The sequence below is a fragment of the Triticum aestivum genome, chromosome 5A (genome assembly GCF_018294505.1).
Source record: "Triticum aestivum cultivar Chinese Spring chromosome 5A, IWGSC CS RefSeq v2.1, whole genome shotgun sequence".
Lineage (NCBI taxonomy): Eukaryota > Viridiplantae > Streptophyta > Magnoliopsida > Poales > Poaceae > Triticum > Triticum aestivum.
In genome coordinates this window covers 310,140,235-310,158,518 of record NC_057806.1, presented here as the reverse complement: position 1 = coordinate 310,158,518, position 18,284 = coordinate 310,140,235, and the positions used below count along the sequence as shown (strand labels likewise).

Here is an 18,284-nt window from a genome sequence, read left to right as displayed (position 1 = left end):
TAAGCGTTTCATGATCGGTATGAATGATAAATTCATGAGGGCGAAGGTAATGTTCCCATTCATGCAAAATTCGCACTAAATCATATAGCTCTTTGTCATAGATGGGATAGTTGAGTTGTGCTCTGGAGAGTTTCTCACTAAAGTATGCTATGGGGAGGTAGACCCGGAGGTAGTTCATCGGGGAAAACATCTTGGAATTCCTGCAATAGAGAAGATAACACTAAAGGTAGATTGTGAGAGGTGTTAGATTTTGGTGCCTCATCCTTGCACAAAAGGACAAAGTGCATGACACTCGATGGGTTCTCACACACTTCTCTCATCTCACGTTTGGTGGTAAATAGGACTAAGTTCTTCTTGTCGCTCATCATGGAGGCACTCAATTTGGGTTTGTGGCGCTCACTCTCTTTTTGGTGGTTCGCTCTCTCACTATTTTCTCCATGATGGGTGGTTTGCTTGTCGACCATCACTTGGCTTGGAGACATAGGTCGAAGGACGTACTCCTTTCCTTTCATCTTGAAGCTATAGTGGTTCATTCGGCCGTTGTGGATGACACCTCGATCAAATTGCCATGGTCGTCCAAGGAGGAGGTGGCAAACGGACATTGGAACGACATCACACTCCAAAGTGTCTTCGTATGCTCCTATCTTGAAAGAGACTTGCACTCTATGCTCGACTTGTATAGTGCCGGAGTCGCTAAGCCATTGAACCTTGTATGGATGTGGGTGCTTCATCTTGGCCAATTGGAGCTTGGAGCATAGTTCTTCACTTGCCAAGTTATAACAACTCCCTCCATCGATGATAACCTTGACGGACCTTCCGTTGATGCCGTCCTTGGTATGGAATATATGGCATCTTTGGTCTTCTTCTTATTGATGTTGAAGAGTCAAGACCTTGGAGACAACGAGAGTGGGGCTTGAATCTTCGTCACAAAAGACTTTATCATCTTCATCGCCGTTCACTTGCCGGTGCATGGCCACTTGCTCAAGGGCTTCCATTTCTCCTTCACTCATGGAGTCATATGTACCATCGTCGTTGAAGATCATGGTGCGCTTGTTGGTACACTCAAAGGACTTGTGGCCTCGGTCGCCGCATGTAAAACATTTGAAGGAACTTGTCTTGATGGTCTCATCGGTTGGTGTAGAGGATGACGAAGCTCTCGACTTGAAGTTTCTTGTTGTAGGAGGATGACTTAAGGTTATCGAAGTTTTCTTGTAACTTGACTTGTAGCCGTTGCTTGTAGATGGCTTGGTTGAGGTAGAAGGTGTTGGAGTCGTTGAAGCTTGGGGGTTGGAGAAACCATATGACTTGGATGAGAACTTGGCATATTTGAAGTCATCTTGCACTTGACGTTCCGCCTTGGTAGCTTGATGCACTAACTCTATGAGGTTTGAGTATGGTTGGAAGTCGGCGATCTTCTTGATAGGATGATTGAGTCCATTCAAGAAACGTGCCATAGTTTGCTCATCATCTTCCGTGACATTAGCTCGTATCATGGCAATCTCCATTTCCTTGTAGTATTCTTCAATGCTCTTGGTTCCTTGCTTGAGGAGTTGGAGTTTCTTGAAGAGGTCGCGGTTGTAGTAGGTTGGCAAGAAGCATGCTCTCATGACATCCTTCATTTGCACCCAAGTATTGATGGGTGGTTCACCTCTTGCCTCACGGCGCTCAATGACTTGTTCCCACCAAATGAGGACGTAGTCTTGGAACTCAAGGGATGCCATCGTGATCTTCTTCTCTTCCTCATAGTTGTGCAAGCGGAAGATTTTGTCAACCTTCAATGCCCATGATAGGTACTCTTCGGGATCATTGCTTCCATTGAACTTGTCATGGTGAACTTTAGCTTGCCGTATCATTGCTCTTCATTGTGTTGGGGTCGAGGGTGATGACATCCTTGACGAGGAGGATTGTCTCCCTCAACTTGCTCTTGTCTTGGAGGATTTCCATTATCTTCTTGCTCTAGGTGGACTTTAGGTGCTTGTTGAGCTTGTGGAGGAGCTTGAGGAACTTGACGATGCACTCTTGATTGAAAAATCCTCTCTTGGACTTCTCCGCGAAGCGCTTCTTGATGCTCATGATTTTGCCGGTTGCGAGTGGCTACAGCTCGACTTGAATCTCGAAGGGCACATTGCGCCTCAAGTGCTTGAGATTCTCGTAATTGTTGTTCTTGACGTTGTGCCTCGGCATCTTGTGCATCTTGGTGTTGTTGCGTTCGTTCTTCCTCTTCTTGATGGCGTTGGTGTTGCCGTTCTCGTGCTTGTGCGAAAGTAGCTTGGTTTTGACGATGTCGTTGTTCTTGAGAGTCGTTGTCGTGTAGAGGATTGCGGTTTTCTTGATGATCTTGGCACGCGACACGTAGAAGAGTATTCGATGTCGGGGTACTTGAGCCGGAGATGGTGTCGTCGGAGTGTCGACTTGAGCGACTCCGTCTTGAGTAGGACGAAGTGGAAGAAGAGCAGTTGAGAAACAAAGCATGTATCTCGTCCATTCTTGCGTCATTATCTTGTTTGTGGTCGTCGAGCTTGTTGTCGAAGTAGTCTCTTGTACGTTGCTCGAAGATTCGCAAGTCGGTGTCGAGGTTGTCGATGCGTTCGTTCATTGCTCGTTGCTCTTGATGCAAAGCTCGTTGTGCACCAAAGGGGTGGCTCTTTGTGATGTAGGAGGACATGTCGTCGTCTTGCTCTATGAAGAGTGGGTTGGTAGAAGTACTTGGCCTATCCATCATTCCAAGCAAATATGTGAGTGGGAGAAAGAGAAGAACGTATACCAAATGTACCTTGACCGATGTTGAAGACGGATCAATGATCAGTCAAATGTGGAACAAGGAAATAACACAATTGGTACCAATTCTTGTCGATTTCTCACACCTACACAAGTAAAAGCTTATGGTGGAGCTCGGTTAGGATCATGGCACAAAATTTGATGCAATTGTTAGTGAGCTTCAATAATGTTGGAAAAGATTCACAAATTTGCAAATGCAAGAAGTAGACCAATAGCAAGATATGGTACACGGTAGCTCACACACGAAGGGATAAATGGGGTCGTGCAACCAAGGAGTGAGCCAAAATATGGAATCCACGAAAATGCTCTTGTTGCACAACACTAGAGAGACGCTAGCACGATTGCACAAAAGGCGGATACGAAGACTTGTGCACAACCTACTAAGCAAAAATGCAACGACTTCTATCCCAAGTATGCTCTATGTATGGTATTCCGATGATATGATCCAAGATGATCTAGTATGACAATCTTAATGTAGTATGATGCTATGGTTATTGCTTAAAAGCTCTTTGCTTATCTTTCCCTTTTGCATAAAAGCTTGTTTGGCTCTTTCTCTTTTGGGCTCTTTTCTCATACAATGCTTCACGAACCATGATAGCAATTGTGTATGCGATGCCAGAGATATGCACCAAGATGATATGGTATGTATGCTATGGAAAGTATGATCACTAAGGTGCACAAGTCACGTTGTTGGCAATACTCAAAGGCTACTCTCGATGGGTAAGATACGCAAAATTGGGCTATGGTGGTTATCAATGTAATGGCAAGATTGTATAACGATGGGGTATCACGATACCAAGATGATGTTACCGATTCTTGCTTACAGTATGGTGTTAAAATGGTGAAGTGGTTGTTGTCGATGACGAATCCATGGCGAAGATGAGAGACGGTGATGTTGATGTCGAACCGTCCCTAAGTAGCCAAAACACATTAGGAAACGGGAACCGCAACTCAAATTCTCAAAGCAAAATGTGGCAAAATAATGTCGGAGTGCGAAGCGAGTAAGCAATGGTGGTTGCGGAAAGCGATTGTGGTATTGGGTTGCGTATGCGGAAGAAGAATAGGTATAGGAGTGCATATGCGGAAGTGGAAGTGGAGTGGTGGTGGTGGCCGAACTAAACTATTTCAGTTTTGTTAGGAAACGTCGGACGTCCGGTGACTTGCGGACGTCCGGTGCCTGGTCGATTTCGGGCACGGGATGAACAGTTAGGGTTCGTGGTGGTGGTGGTGGCAAAAATTGGTCAAATCCAGGCAATTTTGTGGATGGAAAAGGTGGGGATGATGGGGGGAAAGCTAGATCCACTCATGGCAAAGCAAATCCATGTATCAAATCCAACAAAACTTCATCACACCAACAAATCAAAAAAAAAATTGGTGCTATTTTTGGTGGGGATTTTCGAAATTGGGGAATAACACAACAAAATTAGGCTAGAAAACAACGAGGGGAGGCTCCGAAATCGTGATCAACGTGGCTCTGATACCAAGATGATGTAGGGTGGAACCCTATACGGCCGATCTTTCACGAAAGGAGCGGATTCCGTGATGAACACGAAGAACACACGGATAAAACGCGAAGGGAAACACAAGAGAATCACTCAAACCAACAAGATACGGTCACACATATGCTAGATCCTCAAAACACAAAGAGATACACGACCCGAATCCAACAAAGGACAATACATAGGTAACCGGTTCTTCTCCGAGAGGAGGTCTTGAGGTCTTCCCGTTAGGGGTCTTGTATCCAAGTGGATCTTCTCCGAAGAGGTGTAGGTCCCTCACGATGGAGTAGATCCGGATGGATGAGCGAAGCTTTATCTCACATATGAGCTAACACAACGCTAACCCTAACTAGGAGGAGGAGGTCTATTTATAGTCTTAGTGCAAAAGGGGCAAAGTGAAGGGGTACATGGGCCTCGGGCCCGAAACTATGCGCAGACAGGTAGCGGACGTCCGGTGGCTCGTGGGCGTCCGGACGTTCGGTAGTCGCCGGACTTCCGCTCGTTCTGGTTCGGTTGAGGTGGCACCGGATTTCCGGAGATGTCCGGTCGTCCGGTCGCCGGTCATCCGGTCGCATTGGACATCCGCTGTGTTCGGCTTGGGTGTGGTGACGCCGGTCGTCCGGTCATGGCCGGACGTCCGCTCGCTGTAGCTTGCGTTGGCTGGGGCCTGGGCAGGCTGGGGCTTCAGGTGCTGGACGTCCGGTCCCGACTGGTCGTCCGGTGGCTGTAGCTTTAGTGGCAGCTCTTCTTCTTGTCCTTGGCACTTGGTGTCCTCGCCATCTTGTCCGTTGGATGTAACTGCTCCGTGTCCTTCCTCCAAGTACCTAATCACACATAGTGTTTCCGCTTGAGGTAGCAGCCATGTCTCATGTATAAAAATGGTAGTTCAGAGAGGAGCGAGTTCACCTTATCTTCGATAGCCTTTTCTCGGGCTCTTGTCATTGGTCCAAGTGGTGTCGTAGGAGACGTAGGTAGGTCCATGTGGATGACCTTGGGATGCTAGGCATCACCCCTCCTCTGGCACAAGGGTTGGCACCCCCTGTAACTCACACACATATTCTAGTCGACAAGCCTCAGGGCACTGTGACGTAAGGTTGTTACCTCCTTCGACACGGGCCTGAACTCGTAAAACTCGTGTGGACAACCTCGCCGTAGCTAGTACCTTGCCTCCTCCTTCATCCCCCTATCCTTACTATCAGACTTACTCCCACGACATGGGGCTCATCGTCGCATCTCCCAGCCGCCATGGTTGCAACTCCTCCTCAAAGGTTGTAGTTTATGTTGTCATCGATTGCACCATGTTGGCACGCCATTTGTGACTCCTCGACTGTGCGCGATTGTAGCTCCTCGCCAATGTGTCCCGAATTTGGGTCGGACCATGGACCTCATGTAGGTTTAGGGGTTGACCATGGTGAAAGACCCGTGAAATATAAACAGAAGGCTCCCGAAGACCAAGGGGTAGGGCTCATAGAGGGACACAACAACCTTAGGATAGATCATATATACTTTGTACTCCAATCCAAAGTAATAATCACAAGTAGGACATAGGGTGTTGTCTCTTTATAGAGCATGAATCTGGGTGAAATCTCATGTCGTTGTTACCATCGCATCTAGACACTTAGTTCGGGACCCCCTATCCGAGATCAGCTAGATTTAGTTTCGTCATTTGGTGGCCCATACATGTCCCGCTAAAGGAGTCGCCATGGTACGATGAGAATCCATATCAGCGAGCAGTTCGGGACCGTCGCTACTTTCATGCCGAGACAATTTTTCATCTTTGGCGGCATCGCCCTCTTTGCTGACTCCACAGACCACCTAGGCAAGGTCAAGACAGTTTTGCTCCTGGCTGGATCGTTAGATTTTGTAGCATGGGGTACACAACGGATTCCCGCGGGGAGCTGATCTTCACAAGCTGGGTGTCAAACCAGATTGAGGATCAGAACAAGACACTTGCCCCGACCCCGATGTCAAATCTAGGCCAGGGCGATTGTGAGTATCACTCATCTGACCCGACCTTGAGTCAGGATCAGGCGGTCCCAAGGCCCAGATGCTAGATCGGGCCAGAGACGAAGATCCGAAGTCCATTCCCAATCGGGTCTTGGAGAAACTTGAAGGAAATATGCCCTAGAGGCAATAATAAAGTTATTATTTATTTCCTTATATCATGATAAATGTTTATTATTCATGCTAGAATTGTATTAACCGGAAACATAATACATGTGTGAATACATAGACAAACATAGTGTCACTAGTATGCCTCTACTTGACTAGCTCGTTGATCGAAGATGGTTAAGTTTCCTAACCATAGACATGAGTTGTCATTTGATTAACAGGATCAAATCATTAGGAGAATGATGTGATTGACTTGACCCATTTCGTTAGCTTAGCACTTGATCGTTTAGTTTGTTGCTATTGCTTTCTTCATGACTTATACATGTTCCTATGACTATGAGATTATGCAACTCCCGTTTACCGGAGGAACACTTTGTGTGCTACCAAACGTCACAACGTAACTGGGTGATTATAAAGGTGCTCTACAGGTGTCTCCGAAGGTACTTGTTGGGTTGGCGTATTTCGAGATTAGGATTTGTCACTCCGATTGTTGGAGAGGTATCTCTGGGCCCTCTCGGTAATGCACATCACATAAGCCTTGCAAGCATTGCAACTAATAAGTTAGCTGCGGGATGATGTATTACGGAACGAGTAAAGAGACTTGCCGGTAACGAGATTGAACTAGGTATTGAGATACCGACGATCAAATCTCGGGCAAGTAACATACCGATGACAAAGGGAACAACGTATGTTGTTATGCGGTCTGACCGATAAAAGATCTTCGTAGAATATGTAGGAGCCAATATGAGCATCCAGGTTCCGCTATTGGTTATTGACCGGAGACGTGTCTCGGTCATGTCTACATTGTTCTCGAACCCGTAGGGTCCGCACGCTTAACGTTACGATGACAGTTTCATTATGAGTTTATATATTTTGATGTACCGAAGGTTGTTCGGAGTCCCGGATATGATCACGGACATGACGAGGAGTCTCGAAATGGTCGAGACATAAAGATCGATATATTGGACGGCTATATTCGGACACCGGAAGTGTTTCGGGTGATTTCGGAGAAAACCGGAGTGCCGGAAGGGTTACCGGAACCCCCCGGGGAAGTATTGGGCCTTAGTGGGCCTGAGGGGAGAGAGAGGGCAGCAGCCCAGGAGGTGGCGCGCCCCCTCCCATGGGGAGTCCGAATTGGACTAGGGGAGGGGGGCGCGGCCCCTCTTTCCCTCTCCCTCTCCCTCTCTTTCCTTCCCCCTTCTCTCTTCCTAGTTGGACTAGGAAAGGGGAGTCCTACTCCTACTAGGAGGAGGACTCCCCCCTCCTTGGCGCGCCCCAAGGGCCGGCCGGCCTCTCCCCCTTGCTCCTTTATATACAGGGGCAGGGGGCACCTCTAGACACACAAGTTGATCTTCGTGATCGTTCTCTTAGCCGTGTGCGGTGCCCCCCTCCACCATAATCCTCGATAATATTGTAGCGGTGCTTAGGCGAAGCCCTGCGACGGTAGAACATCAAGATCGTCACCACGCCGTCGTGCTGACGGAACTCTTCCCCGACACTTTGCTGGATCGGAGTCCGGGGATCGTCATCGAGCTGAACGTGTGCTAGAACTCGGAGGTGCCGTAGTTTCGGTGCTTGATCGGTCGGGCCGTGAAGACGTACGACTACATCAACCGCGTTGTGCTAACGCTTCCGCTTCCGGTCTACGAGGGTACGTAGACAACACTCTCCCCTCTCGTTGCTATGCATCACCATGATCTTGCGTGTGCGTAGGAATTTTTTTGAAATTACTACGTTCCCCAACAGTGGCATCCGAGCCTAGGTTTTATGCGTTGATGTTGTGCACGAGTAGAACACAAGTGAGTTGTGGGCGATATAAGTCATACTGCTTACCAGCATGTCATACTTTGGTTCGGCGGTATTGTTGGATGAAGCGGCCCGGACCGACATTACGCGTACGCTTACGCGAGACTGGTTCTACCGACGTGCTTTGCACACAGGTGGCTGGCGGGTGTCAGTTTCTCCAACTTTAGTTGAACCGAGTGTGGCTACGCCCGGTCCTTGCGAAGGTTAAAACAGCACCAACTTGACAAACTATCGTTGTGGTTTTGATGCGTAGGTAAGAACGGTTCTTGCTAAGCCCGTAGCAGCCACGTAAAACTTGCAACAACAAAGTAGAGGACGTCTAACTTGTTTTTGCAGGGCATGTTGTGATGTGATATGGTCAAGACATGATGCTAAATTTTATTGTATGAGATGATCATGTTTTGTAACCGAGTTATCGGCAACTGGCAGGAGCCATATGGTTGTCGCTTTATTGTATGCAATGCAATTGCGCTGTAATGCTTTACTTTATCACTAAGCGGTAGCGATAGTCGTGGAAGCATAAGATTGGCGAGACGACAACGATGCTACGATGGTGATCAAGGTGTTGCGCCGGTGACGATGGTGATCATGACGGTGCTTCGAAGATGGAGATCACAAGCACAAGATGATGATGGCCATATCATATCACTTATATTGATTGCATGTGATGTTTATCTTTTATGCATCTTATCTTGCTTTGATTGACGGTAGCATTATAAGATGATCCCTCACTAAATTATCAAAGTATAAGTGTTCTCCCTGAGTATGCACCGTTGCGAAAGTTCTTCGTGCTGAGACACCACGTGATGATCGGGTGTGATAGGCTCTACGTTCAAATACAACGGGTGCAAAACAGTTGCACACGCGGAATACTCAGGTTTAACTTGACGAGCCTAGCATATAACAGATATGGCCTCGGAACACGGAGACCGAAAGGTCGAGCGTGAATCATATAGTAGATATGATCAACATATTGATGTTCACCATTGATACTACTCCATCTCACGTGATGATCGGACATGGTTTAGTTGATTTGGATCACGTGATCACTTAGAGGATTAGAGGGATATCTTTCTAAGTGGGAGTTCTTAAGTAATATGATTAATTGAACTTAAATTTATCATGAACTTAGTACCTGATAGTATCTTGCTTGTCTATGTTTGATTGTAGATAGATGGCTCGTGCTGTTGTTCCGTTGAATTTTAATGCGTTCCTTGAGAAAGCAAAGTTGAAAGATGATGGTAGCAATTACACGGACTGGGTCCGTAACTTGAGGATTATCCTCATTGCTGCACAGAAGAATTACGTCCTGGAAGCACCGCTAAGTGCCAAGCCTGCTGCAGGAGCAACACCAGATGTTATGAACGTCTGGCAGAGCAAAGCTGATGACTACTCGATAGTTCAGTGTGCCATGCTTTACGGCTTAGAACCGGGTCTTCAACGACGTTTTGAACGTCATGGAGCATATGAGATGTTCCAGGAGTTGAAGTTAATATTTCAAGCAAATGCCCGGATTGAGAGATATGAAGTCTCCAATAAGTTCTATAGCTGCAAGATGGAGGAGAATAGTTCTGTCAGTGAACATATACTCAAAATGTCTGGGTATCATAATCACTTGACTCAACTGGGGGTTAATCTTCCTGTTGATAGTGTCATTGACAGAGTTCTTCAATCACTGCCACCAAGCTACAAAAGCTTCGTGATGAACTATAATATGCAAGGGATGAATAAGACTATTCCTGAGCTCTTCGCAATGCTAAAAGCCGCGGAGGTAGAAATCAAGAAGGAGCATCAAGTGTTGATGGTCAATAAGACCACCAGTTTCAAGAAAAAGGGCAAAGGGAAGAAGAAAGGGAACTTCAAGAAGAACAGCAAACAAGTTGCTGCTCAGGAGAAGAAACCCAAGTCTGGACCTAAGCCTGAAACTGAGTGCTTCTACTGCAAGCAGACTGGTCACTGGAAGCGGAACTGCCCCAAGTATTTGACGGATAAGAAGGATGGCAAAGTGAACAAAGGTATATGTGATATACATGTTATTGATGTGTACCTTACTAATGCTCGCAGTAGCACCTGGGTATTTGATACTGGTTCTGTTGCTAACATTTGCAACTCGAAACAGGGGCTACGGATCAAGCGAAGATTGGCTAAGGACGAGGTGACGATGCGCGTGGGAAATGGTTCCAAAGTCGATGTGATCGCGGTCGGCACGCTACCTCTACATCTACCTTCGGGATTAGTATTAGACCTAAATAATTGTTATTTGGTGCCAGCGTTGAGCATGAACATTATATCTGGATCTTGTTTGATGCGAGACGGTTATTCATTTAAATCAGAGAATAATGGTTGTTCTATTTATATGAGTAATATCTTTTATGGTCATGCACCCTTGAAGAGTGGTCTATTTTTGATGAATCTCGATAGTAGTGATACACATATTCATAATGTTGAAATCAAAAGATGCAGAGTTGATAATGATAGTGCAACTTATTTGTGGCACTGCCGTTTAGGTCATATCGGTGTAAAGCGCATGAAGAAACTCCATACTGATGGACTTTTGGAACCACTTGATTATGAATCACTTGGTACTTGCGAACCGTGCCTCATGGGTAAGATGACTAAAACGCCGTTCTCCGGTACTATGGAGAGAGCAACGGATTTGTTGGAAATCATACATACAGATGTATGTGGTCCAATGAATGTTGAGGCTCGTGGCGGATATCGTTATTTTCTCACCTTCACAGATGATTTAAGCAGATATGGGTATATCTACTTAATGAAACATAAGTCTGAAACATTTGAAAAGTTTAAAGAATTTCAGAGTGAAGTTGAAAATCATCGTAACAAGAAAATAAAGTTTCTACGATCTGATCGTGGAGGAGAATATTTGAGTTACGAGTTTGGTCTACATTTGAAACAATGCGGAATAGTTTCGCAACTCACGCCACCCGGAACACCACAGCGTAATGGTGTGTCCGAACGTCGTAATCGTACTTTATTAGATATGGTGCGATCTATGATGTCTCTTACTGATTTACCGTTATCGTTTTGGGGTTATGCTTTAGAGACGGCTGCATTCACGTTAAATAGGACACCATCGAAATCCGTTGAGACGACGCCTTATGAACTGTGGTTTGGCAAGAAACCAAAGTTGTCGTTTCTGAAAGTTTGGGGCTGCGATGCTTATGTGAAAAAGCTTCAACCTGATAAGCTCGAACCCAAATCGGAGAAATGTGTCTTCATAGGATACCCAAAGGAGACTGTTGGGTACACCTTCTATCACAGATCCGAAGGCAAGACTTTTGTTGCTAAATTCGGAGTTTTTCTAGAGAAGGAGTTTCTCTCGAAAGAAGTGAGTGGGAGAAAAGTAGAACTTGATGAGGTAACTATACCTGCTCCCTTATTGGAAAGTAGTACATCACAGAAACCGGTTTCTGTGACACCTACACCAATTAGTGAGGAAGCTAATGATAATGATCATGAAACTTCAGATCAAGTTACTACCGAACCTCGTAGATCAACCAGAGTAAGATCCGCACCAGAGTGGTACGGTAATCCTGTTCTGGAAGTCATGCTACTAGATCATGATGAACCTACGAACTATGAAGAAGCGATGGTGAGCCCAGATTCCGCAAAATGGCTAGAAGCCATGAAATCTGAGATGGGATCCATGTATGAGAACAAAGTGTGGACTTTGGTTGACTTGCCCGTTGATCGGCAAGCAATTGAGAATAAATGGATCTTCAAGAAGAAGACTGACGCTGACGGTAATGTTACTGTCTATAAAGCTCGACTTGTTGCAAAAGGTTTTCGACAAGTTCAAGGGATTGACTACGATGAGACCTTCTCACCCGTAGCGATGCTTAAGTCTGTCCGAATCATGTTAGCAATTGCCGCATTTTATGATTATGAAATTTGGCAAATGGATGTCAAAACTGCATTCCTGAATGGATTTCTGGAAGAAGAGTTGTATATGATGCAACCAGAAGGTTTTGTCGATCCAAAGGGAGCTAACAAAGTGTGCAAGCTCCAGCGATCCATTTATGGACTGGTGCAAGCCTCTCGGAGTTGGAATAAACGCTTTGATAGTGTGATCAAAGCATTTGGTTTTGTACAGACTTTTGGAGAAGCCTGTATTTACAAGAAAGTGAGTGGGAGCTCTGTAGCATTTCTGATATTATATGTGGATGACATATTATTGATTGGAAATAATATAGAATTTCTGGATAGCATAAAGGGATACTTGAATAAGAGTTTTTCAATGAAAGACCTCGGTGAAGCTGCTTACATATTGGGCATTAAGATCTATAGAGATAGATCAAGACGCTTAATTGGACTTTCACAAAGCACATACCTTGACAAGGTTTTGAAGAAGTTCAAAATGGATCAAGCAAAGAAAGGGTTCTTGCCTGTGTTACAAGGTGTGAAGTTGAGTAAGACTCAATGTCCGACCACCGCAGAAGATAGAGAGAAAATGAAAGATGTTCCCTATGCTTCAGCCATAGGCTCTATCATGTATGCAATGCTGTGTACCAGACCTGATGTGTGCCTTGCTATAAGTCTAGCAGGGAGGTACCAAAGTAATCCAGGAGTGGATCACTGGACAGCGGTCAAGAACATCCTGAAATACCTGAAAAGGACTAAGGATATGTTTCTCGTATATGGAGGTGACAAAGAGCTCATCGTAAATGGTTACGTTGATGCAAGCTTTGACACTGATCCGGACGATTCTAAATCGCAAACCGGATACGTATTTTTACTAAACGGAGGAGCTGTCAGTTGGTGCAGTTCAAAACAAAGCGTCGTGGCGGGATCTACATGTGAAGCAGAGTACATAGCTGCTTCGGAAGCAGCAAATGAAGGAGTCTGGATGAAGGAGTTCATATCCGATCTAGGTGTCATACCTAGTGCATCGGGTCCAATGAAAATCTTTTGTGACAATACTGGTGCAATTGCCTTGGCAAAGGAATCCAGATTTCACAAGAGAACCAAGCACATCAAGAGACGCTTCAATTCCATTCGGGATTTAGTCCAAGTGGGAGACATAGAAATTTGCAAGATACATACGGATCTGAATGTTGCAGACCCGCTGACTAAGCCTCTTCCACGAGCAAAACATGATCAGCACCAAGGCTCCATGGGTGTTAGAATCATTACTGTGTAATCTAGATTATTGACTCTAGTGCAAGTGGGAGACTGAAGGAAATATGCCCTAGAGGCAATAATAAAGTTATTATTTATTTCCTTATATCATGATAAATGTTTATTATTCATGCTAGAATTGTATTAACCGGAAACATAATACATGTGTGAATACATAGACAAACATAGTGTCACTAGTATGCCTCTACTTGACTAGCTCGTTGATCGAAGATGGTTAAGTTTCCTAACCATAGACATGAGTTGTCATTTGATTAACGGGATCACATCATTAGGAGAATGATGTGATTGACTTGACCCATTTCGTTAGCTTAGCACTTGATCGTTTAGTTTGTTGCTATTGCTTTCTTCATGACTTATACATGTTCCTATGACTATGAGATTATGCAACTCCCGTTTACCGGAGGAACACTTTGTGTGCTACCAAACGTCACAACGTAACTGGGTGATTATAAAGGTGCTCTACAGGTGTCTCCGAAGGTACTTGTTGGGTTGGCGTATTTCGAGATTAGGATTTGTCACTCCGATTGTCGGAGAGGTATCTCTGGGCCCTCTCGGTAATGCACATCACATAAGCCTTGCAAGCATTGCAACTAATAAGTTAGCTGCGGGATGATGTATTACGGAACGAGTAAAGAGACTTGCCGGTAACGAGATTGAACTAGGTATTGAGATACCGACGATCAAATCTCGGGCAAGTAACATACCGATGACAAAGGGAACAACGTATGTTGTTATGCGGTCTGACCGATAAAAGATCTTCGTAGAATATGTAGGAGCCAATATGAGCATCCAGGTTCCGCTATTGGTTATTGACCGGAGACGTGTCTCGGTCATGTCTACATTGTTCTCGAACCCGTAGGGTCCGCACGCTTAACGTTACGATGACAGTTTCATTATGAGTTTATATATTTTGATGTACCGAAGGTTGTTCGGAGTCCCGGATATGATCACGGACATGACGAGGAGTCTCGAAATGGTCGAGACATAAAGATCGATATATTGGACGGCTATATTCGGACACCGGAAGTGTTTCGGGTGATTTCGGAGAAAACCGGAGTGCCGGAAGGGTTACCGGAACCCCCCGGGGAAGTATTGGGCCTTAGTGGGCCTGAGGGGAGAGAGAGGGCAGCAGCCCAGGAGGTGGCGCGCCCCCTCCCATGGGGAGTCCGAATTGGACTAGGGGAGGGGGGCGCGGCCCCTCTTTCCCTCTCCCTCTCCCTCTCTTTCCTTCCCCCTTCTCTCTTCCTAGTTGGACTAGGAAAGGGGAGTCCTACTCCTACTAGGAGGAGGACTCCCCCCTCCTTGGCGCGCCCCAAGGGCCGGCCGGCCTCTCCCCCTTCCTCCTTTATATACAGGGGCAGGGGGCACCTCTAGACACACAAGTTGATCTTCGTGATCGTTCTCTTAGCCGTGTACGGTGCCCCCCTCCACCATAATCCTCGATTATATTGTAGCGGTGCTTAGGCGAAGCCCTGCGACGATAGAACATCAAGATCGTCACCACGTCGTCGTGCTGACGGAACTCTTCCCCGACACTTTGCTGGATCGGAGTCCGGGGATTGTCATCGAGCTGAACGTGTTCTAGAACTCGGAGGTGCCGTAGTTTCGGTGCTTGATCGGTCGGGCCGTGAAGACGTACGACTACATCAACCGCGTTGTGCTAATGCTTCCGCTTCCAGTCTATGAGGGTACGTAGACAACACTCTCCCCTCTCGTTGCTATGCATCACCATGATGTTGCGTGTGCGTAAGAATTTTTTTGAAATTACTACGTTCCCCAACAAAACTTCCTCTGGTCCTGATGTCAGACCAGGCTCAAGAAAAGCGTGAAAAGTCTATTGAACGGGATGTTGAGAATGCAAATGTATTCCCATTGTTGATTTTTCTACAGTATGTGAACATTTTGTTATATGATATTCGCATTGGAAAAATCTGTTATATGTGATGTGATATACAAGTGGTGTATATTTGTTAAGTGCTTCTTGTTGAAAATAAAAAGGAAATCCTGCCGAAAATTTGAATTATATGTTATTTGAATGCAAAGAGCTATATTTGTTCACCATTCACATGGAAGGAACTATATTTGTTCACCAATCATACGGAAAGAGGTGAGTAAAATCATATTCTTCACATTCCATGTCTTCAACCAAACACACGAACATAATCAATCCATGTATTTTTTACAAAAAGACATGAAGCTCGAACATCAAAGATGATCAAACGTTTGAGGTTCTTGCAAATTTTCATAACAAAATATCAAGTAGAGAAAGGTGTACCCATGAGTTTCTGATTTCACTGCTAAAAGTGCTCACAATTTTGAGCCCTGGATTTTTTTTCTTATTTAGAGCTCCTTGAATATTTTTTCTACATGAAAACTTGTAAGCACCTTTAAAGTTTAAGCATATTTGATGTCGCAAAGTTTCAGTATTTTGCGATTTTGTTTTCTATCCTTTTTTAGGCCGCGTTCGGCAGTCCTCGCAGAGCGGAGCGTCCGGAGCGGGGTTTAACCAACTTCGCAAATCATGGCGTTAATTAACTGGATTGCCGCTCCGCTCCGGCGTGGAGCGGAGGGAATCCGAACACGGCCTTAATGTACTGTTCATAGAGGGTGCCCCTACAGCCTGGAGTTGAAAAACTAGTCCCCATTTTTTATCTCTTATTATCGAACGCAAGGAGGAAACCAAGCCATTCCTCTCATATATGGAACCATGACATTGCATGACTTTTGATCCTCAAACCAAACACGCCTAAGTGTAAGCAATGGCGCTGAGCTCCCTGGCGTGCTTCTCCCACAACGCAACGAACACGTCGATGCCTCCCCCTTTCCGCAGGCTGGGCATCAGCACCACCACCCCGTCCTGCGGGACCTTCCCCGGCAGGATTCCGACGAGCCGCCCGCCGCACCCAAAGTCCAACCGGTGCAGGTCCAGGTGGAGCCAGCTGTCGGCCTCCACGTCCAGCGACAGCACGCCGGCCTCGTCCGCACACGCCGGCTCCAGATCCTCGTCACCGTGCAGCGCCCCGAAGTCGACGAACGACTGGAAGTACCCACCGTCGACGGCGCGGATCCCTGCGCGGACCAGCGCCGCGGCATCGGCGAGGGTGCCGGTGGCCAGGGCCGCCGCGCGGGTCCCGGAAATCGCCGTGAGCACGACGTTTCCGAAGAACCCCGCGGCCGGTAGGGCGCCCGTTCCAGCCAGCCGGCCACGTCCGTTCACCGCGATGCGTATCGACGTGTGCGCGTCGCCCCCGTCGGCGAGCCCGCGCGCGGCGGTGATCTTCCGCCAGACGTGCGCCGACACGGTCTCGAAGGTCGTGTACCTGTTGTGCGCGGCGCACTTGAGCTCGGCCACGAACTCGCTCGTATAGTGAAGGAGCATGTTGGTGATCTCGGAAGTGTCGACGTGATGATCAACCTCGGCCGGCGGCTTGCTCGCGCGTCCGTCGTCGTGCGTAGGCGCCGGCGACAGCGGCAGGAACTCGGCACCACGGTGCTCGAAGTCGCAGCGGGGCGGGCGGCGCGGCACGAGGGCCGCGGGGCCGTACGGCACGGGGGCGCAGTCAGCGACGAGGCCGTCGCCGCGTACGGCGTCGGCCCAAGCGTGGAAGAACATGGTCATGGAGTGGCCGTCGGCGACCTGGTGGTGGGACAACGAGGCGATGACGACCCCGCCGCACGCGAAGCGGTTGATCTGGAGCATGAGCACGTGTGGCGCGGCGCCTCTACGGACCGTGGGGTGGAGCAGCGCGAGCCCCGGCGAGGGCGCGAGCGGGAGGTGGTCGGAGAGCGCCGAGGACGGCACCTCGGCCTCCACGACGAGGGCGCCCGCGTCGCCCTTCCCCGTGACGAAGCACGGGCGCGCGCCGTCCCGGCGGTCGAGGCGCATGGCGGCGGTGAGGAGCGGGAAGCGCGGGAGCGTGGCGGAGAGGGCGTCGAGGAGGGCCTGGTTGGTCGGGTTGGGCGGCGAGAAGGCGAAGAGCACCGTGACGTGGTAGGTCGGCGCGGCGAGGTCGAAGACGGTGAGCGGCACCTCCTCGGAGGGCGCGGCCGCCGGGGGCACGACGAACGTCCTCTGCACCTGCACGCCCATGATCTCCATACGCTGTACGTGCACCAATAGCACTCGCGGTAGAACGATCGCTGGTGCGTACGCACACCAGTGCTGCAGTTGTACGAGGATCGAATGTGTGTGTGCATGTAGGGCGGCACGTACATGAATATATAGCATTGCTCGTTCGTAATTAGCTGCACGTGTTGATTGGCACGTGCCGATCGCTGCGCGCGTACATGCAAGCATGCATCCGCGGACGTCGTACGAAGGGTGTCACCTGAGGACTCGAGTGCTCGATCGAGGTCGAAGAGTCGCGGCTGCACGGGGGACAAAAATATCGAGTTATGCCTGCAAGATCAAAGCAGCGGTCAAGGTTGCGGTGGCGCGCGGAGGGAGAGATCGCCTGGGACTTCTGGGTGCGTGATATGCCGACGAGTCGACGACGACGGCTGCATGGCTGGCGCTGGTCAAGTCTGGGGAGCGGAGGCCAACTGGACCGACAATGGCGCTGGTCTTGTTGTTCGAGGAATCGGCCCGGGCTTCTCCACTTCTGTGGGCCTCCGGCAAAAATCACCTTCTCGCGCTTCGCCTGACCGGTACGGTGTCGGGCTGCCCAATACTGCGCTAGGCACTGTTGCGACTCCAAACGATTTTCTTGCCTGGTTCGTTTCTTCTAGCCGGTTTTCTCAAAAACAAAAAATCAGCTGTAGTGGAGAAGGTTTCAAAATATTAAAATAAAACACGTGATTTTCTAAAAACTTTTTATAATTTTTTTTAAACAGTTCAACATTTTTCAAATTATGATTTTTTTCATAAAATTTGGTGAACATTTTCTAAAAAATATTCCGAAAAGGATAGAAATAAACAAGAAAGAAAAA

At 47.6% G+C, this 18,284-nt stretch overlaps 1 protein-coding gene across 1 annotated transcript; it reads right to left on the bottom strand.

Moving 5' to 3' along the window:
- Nucleotides 1-15,988: 15,988 nt before the first annotated feature.
- On the bottom strand, nucleotides 15,989-17,534 carry LOC123106846 (tryptamine hydroxycinnamoyltransferase 1-like). Its single transcript, XM_044528885.1, has one exon. It carries the CDS (start codon nucleotides 17,452-17,454, stop codon nucleotides 16,102-16,104), a length of 1,353 nt encoding a protein of 450 aa, XP_044384820.1. The 5' UTR covers nucleotides 17,455-17,534; the 3' UTR covers nucleotides 15,989-16,101.
- Between the last annotated feature and the right edge of the window lie 750 nt (nucleotides 17,535-18,284).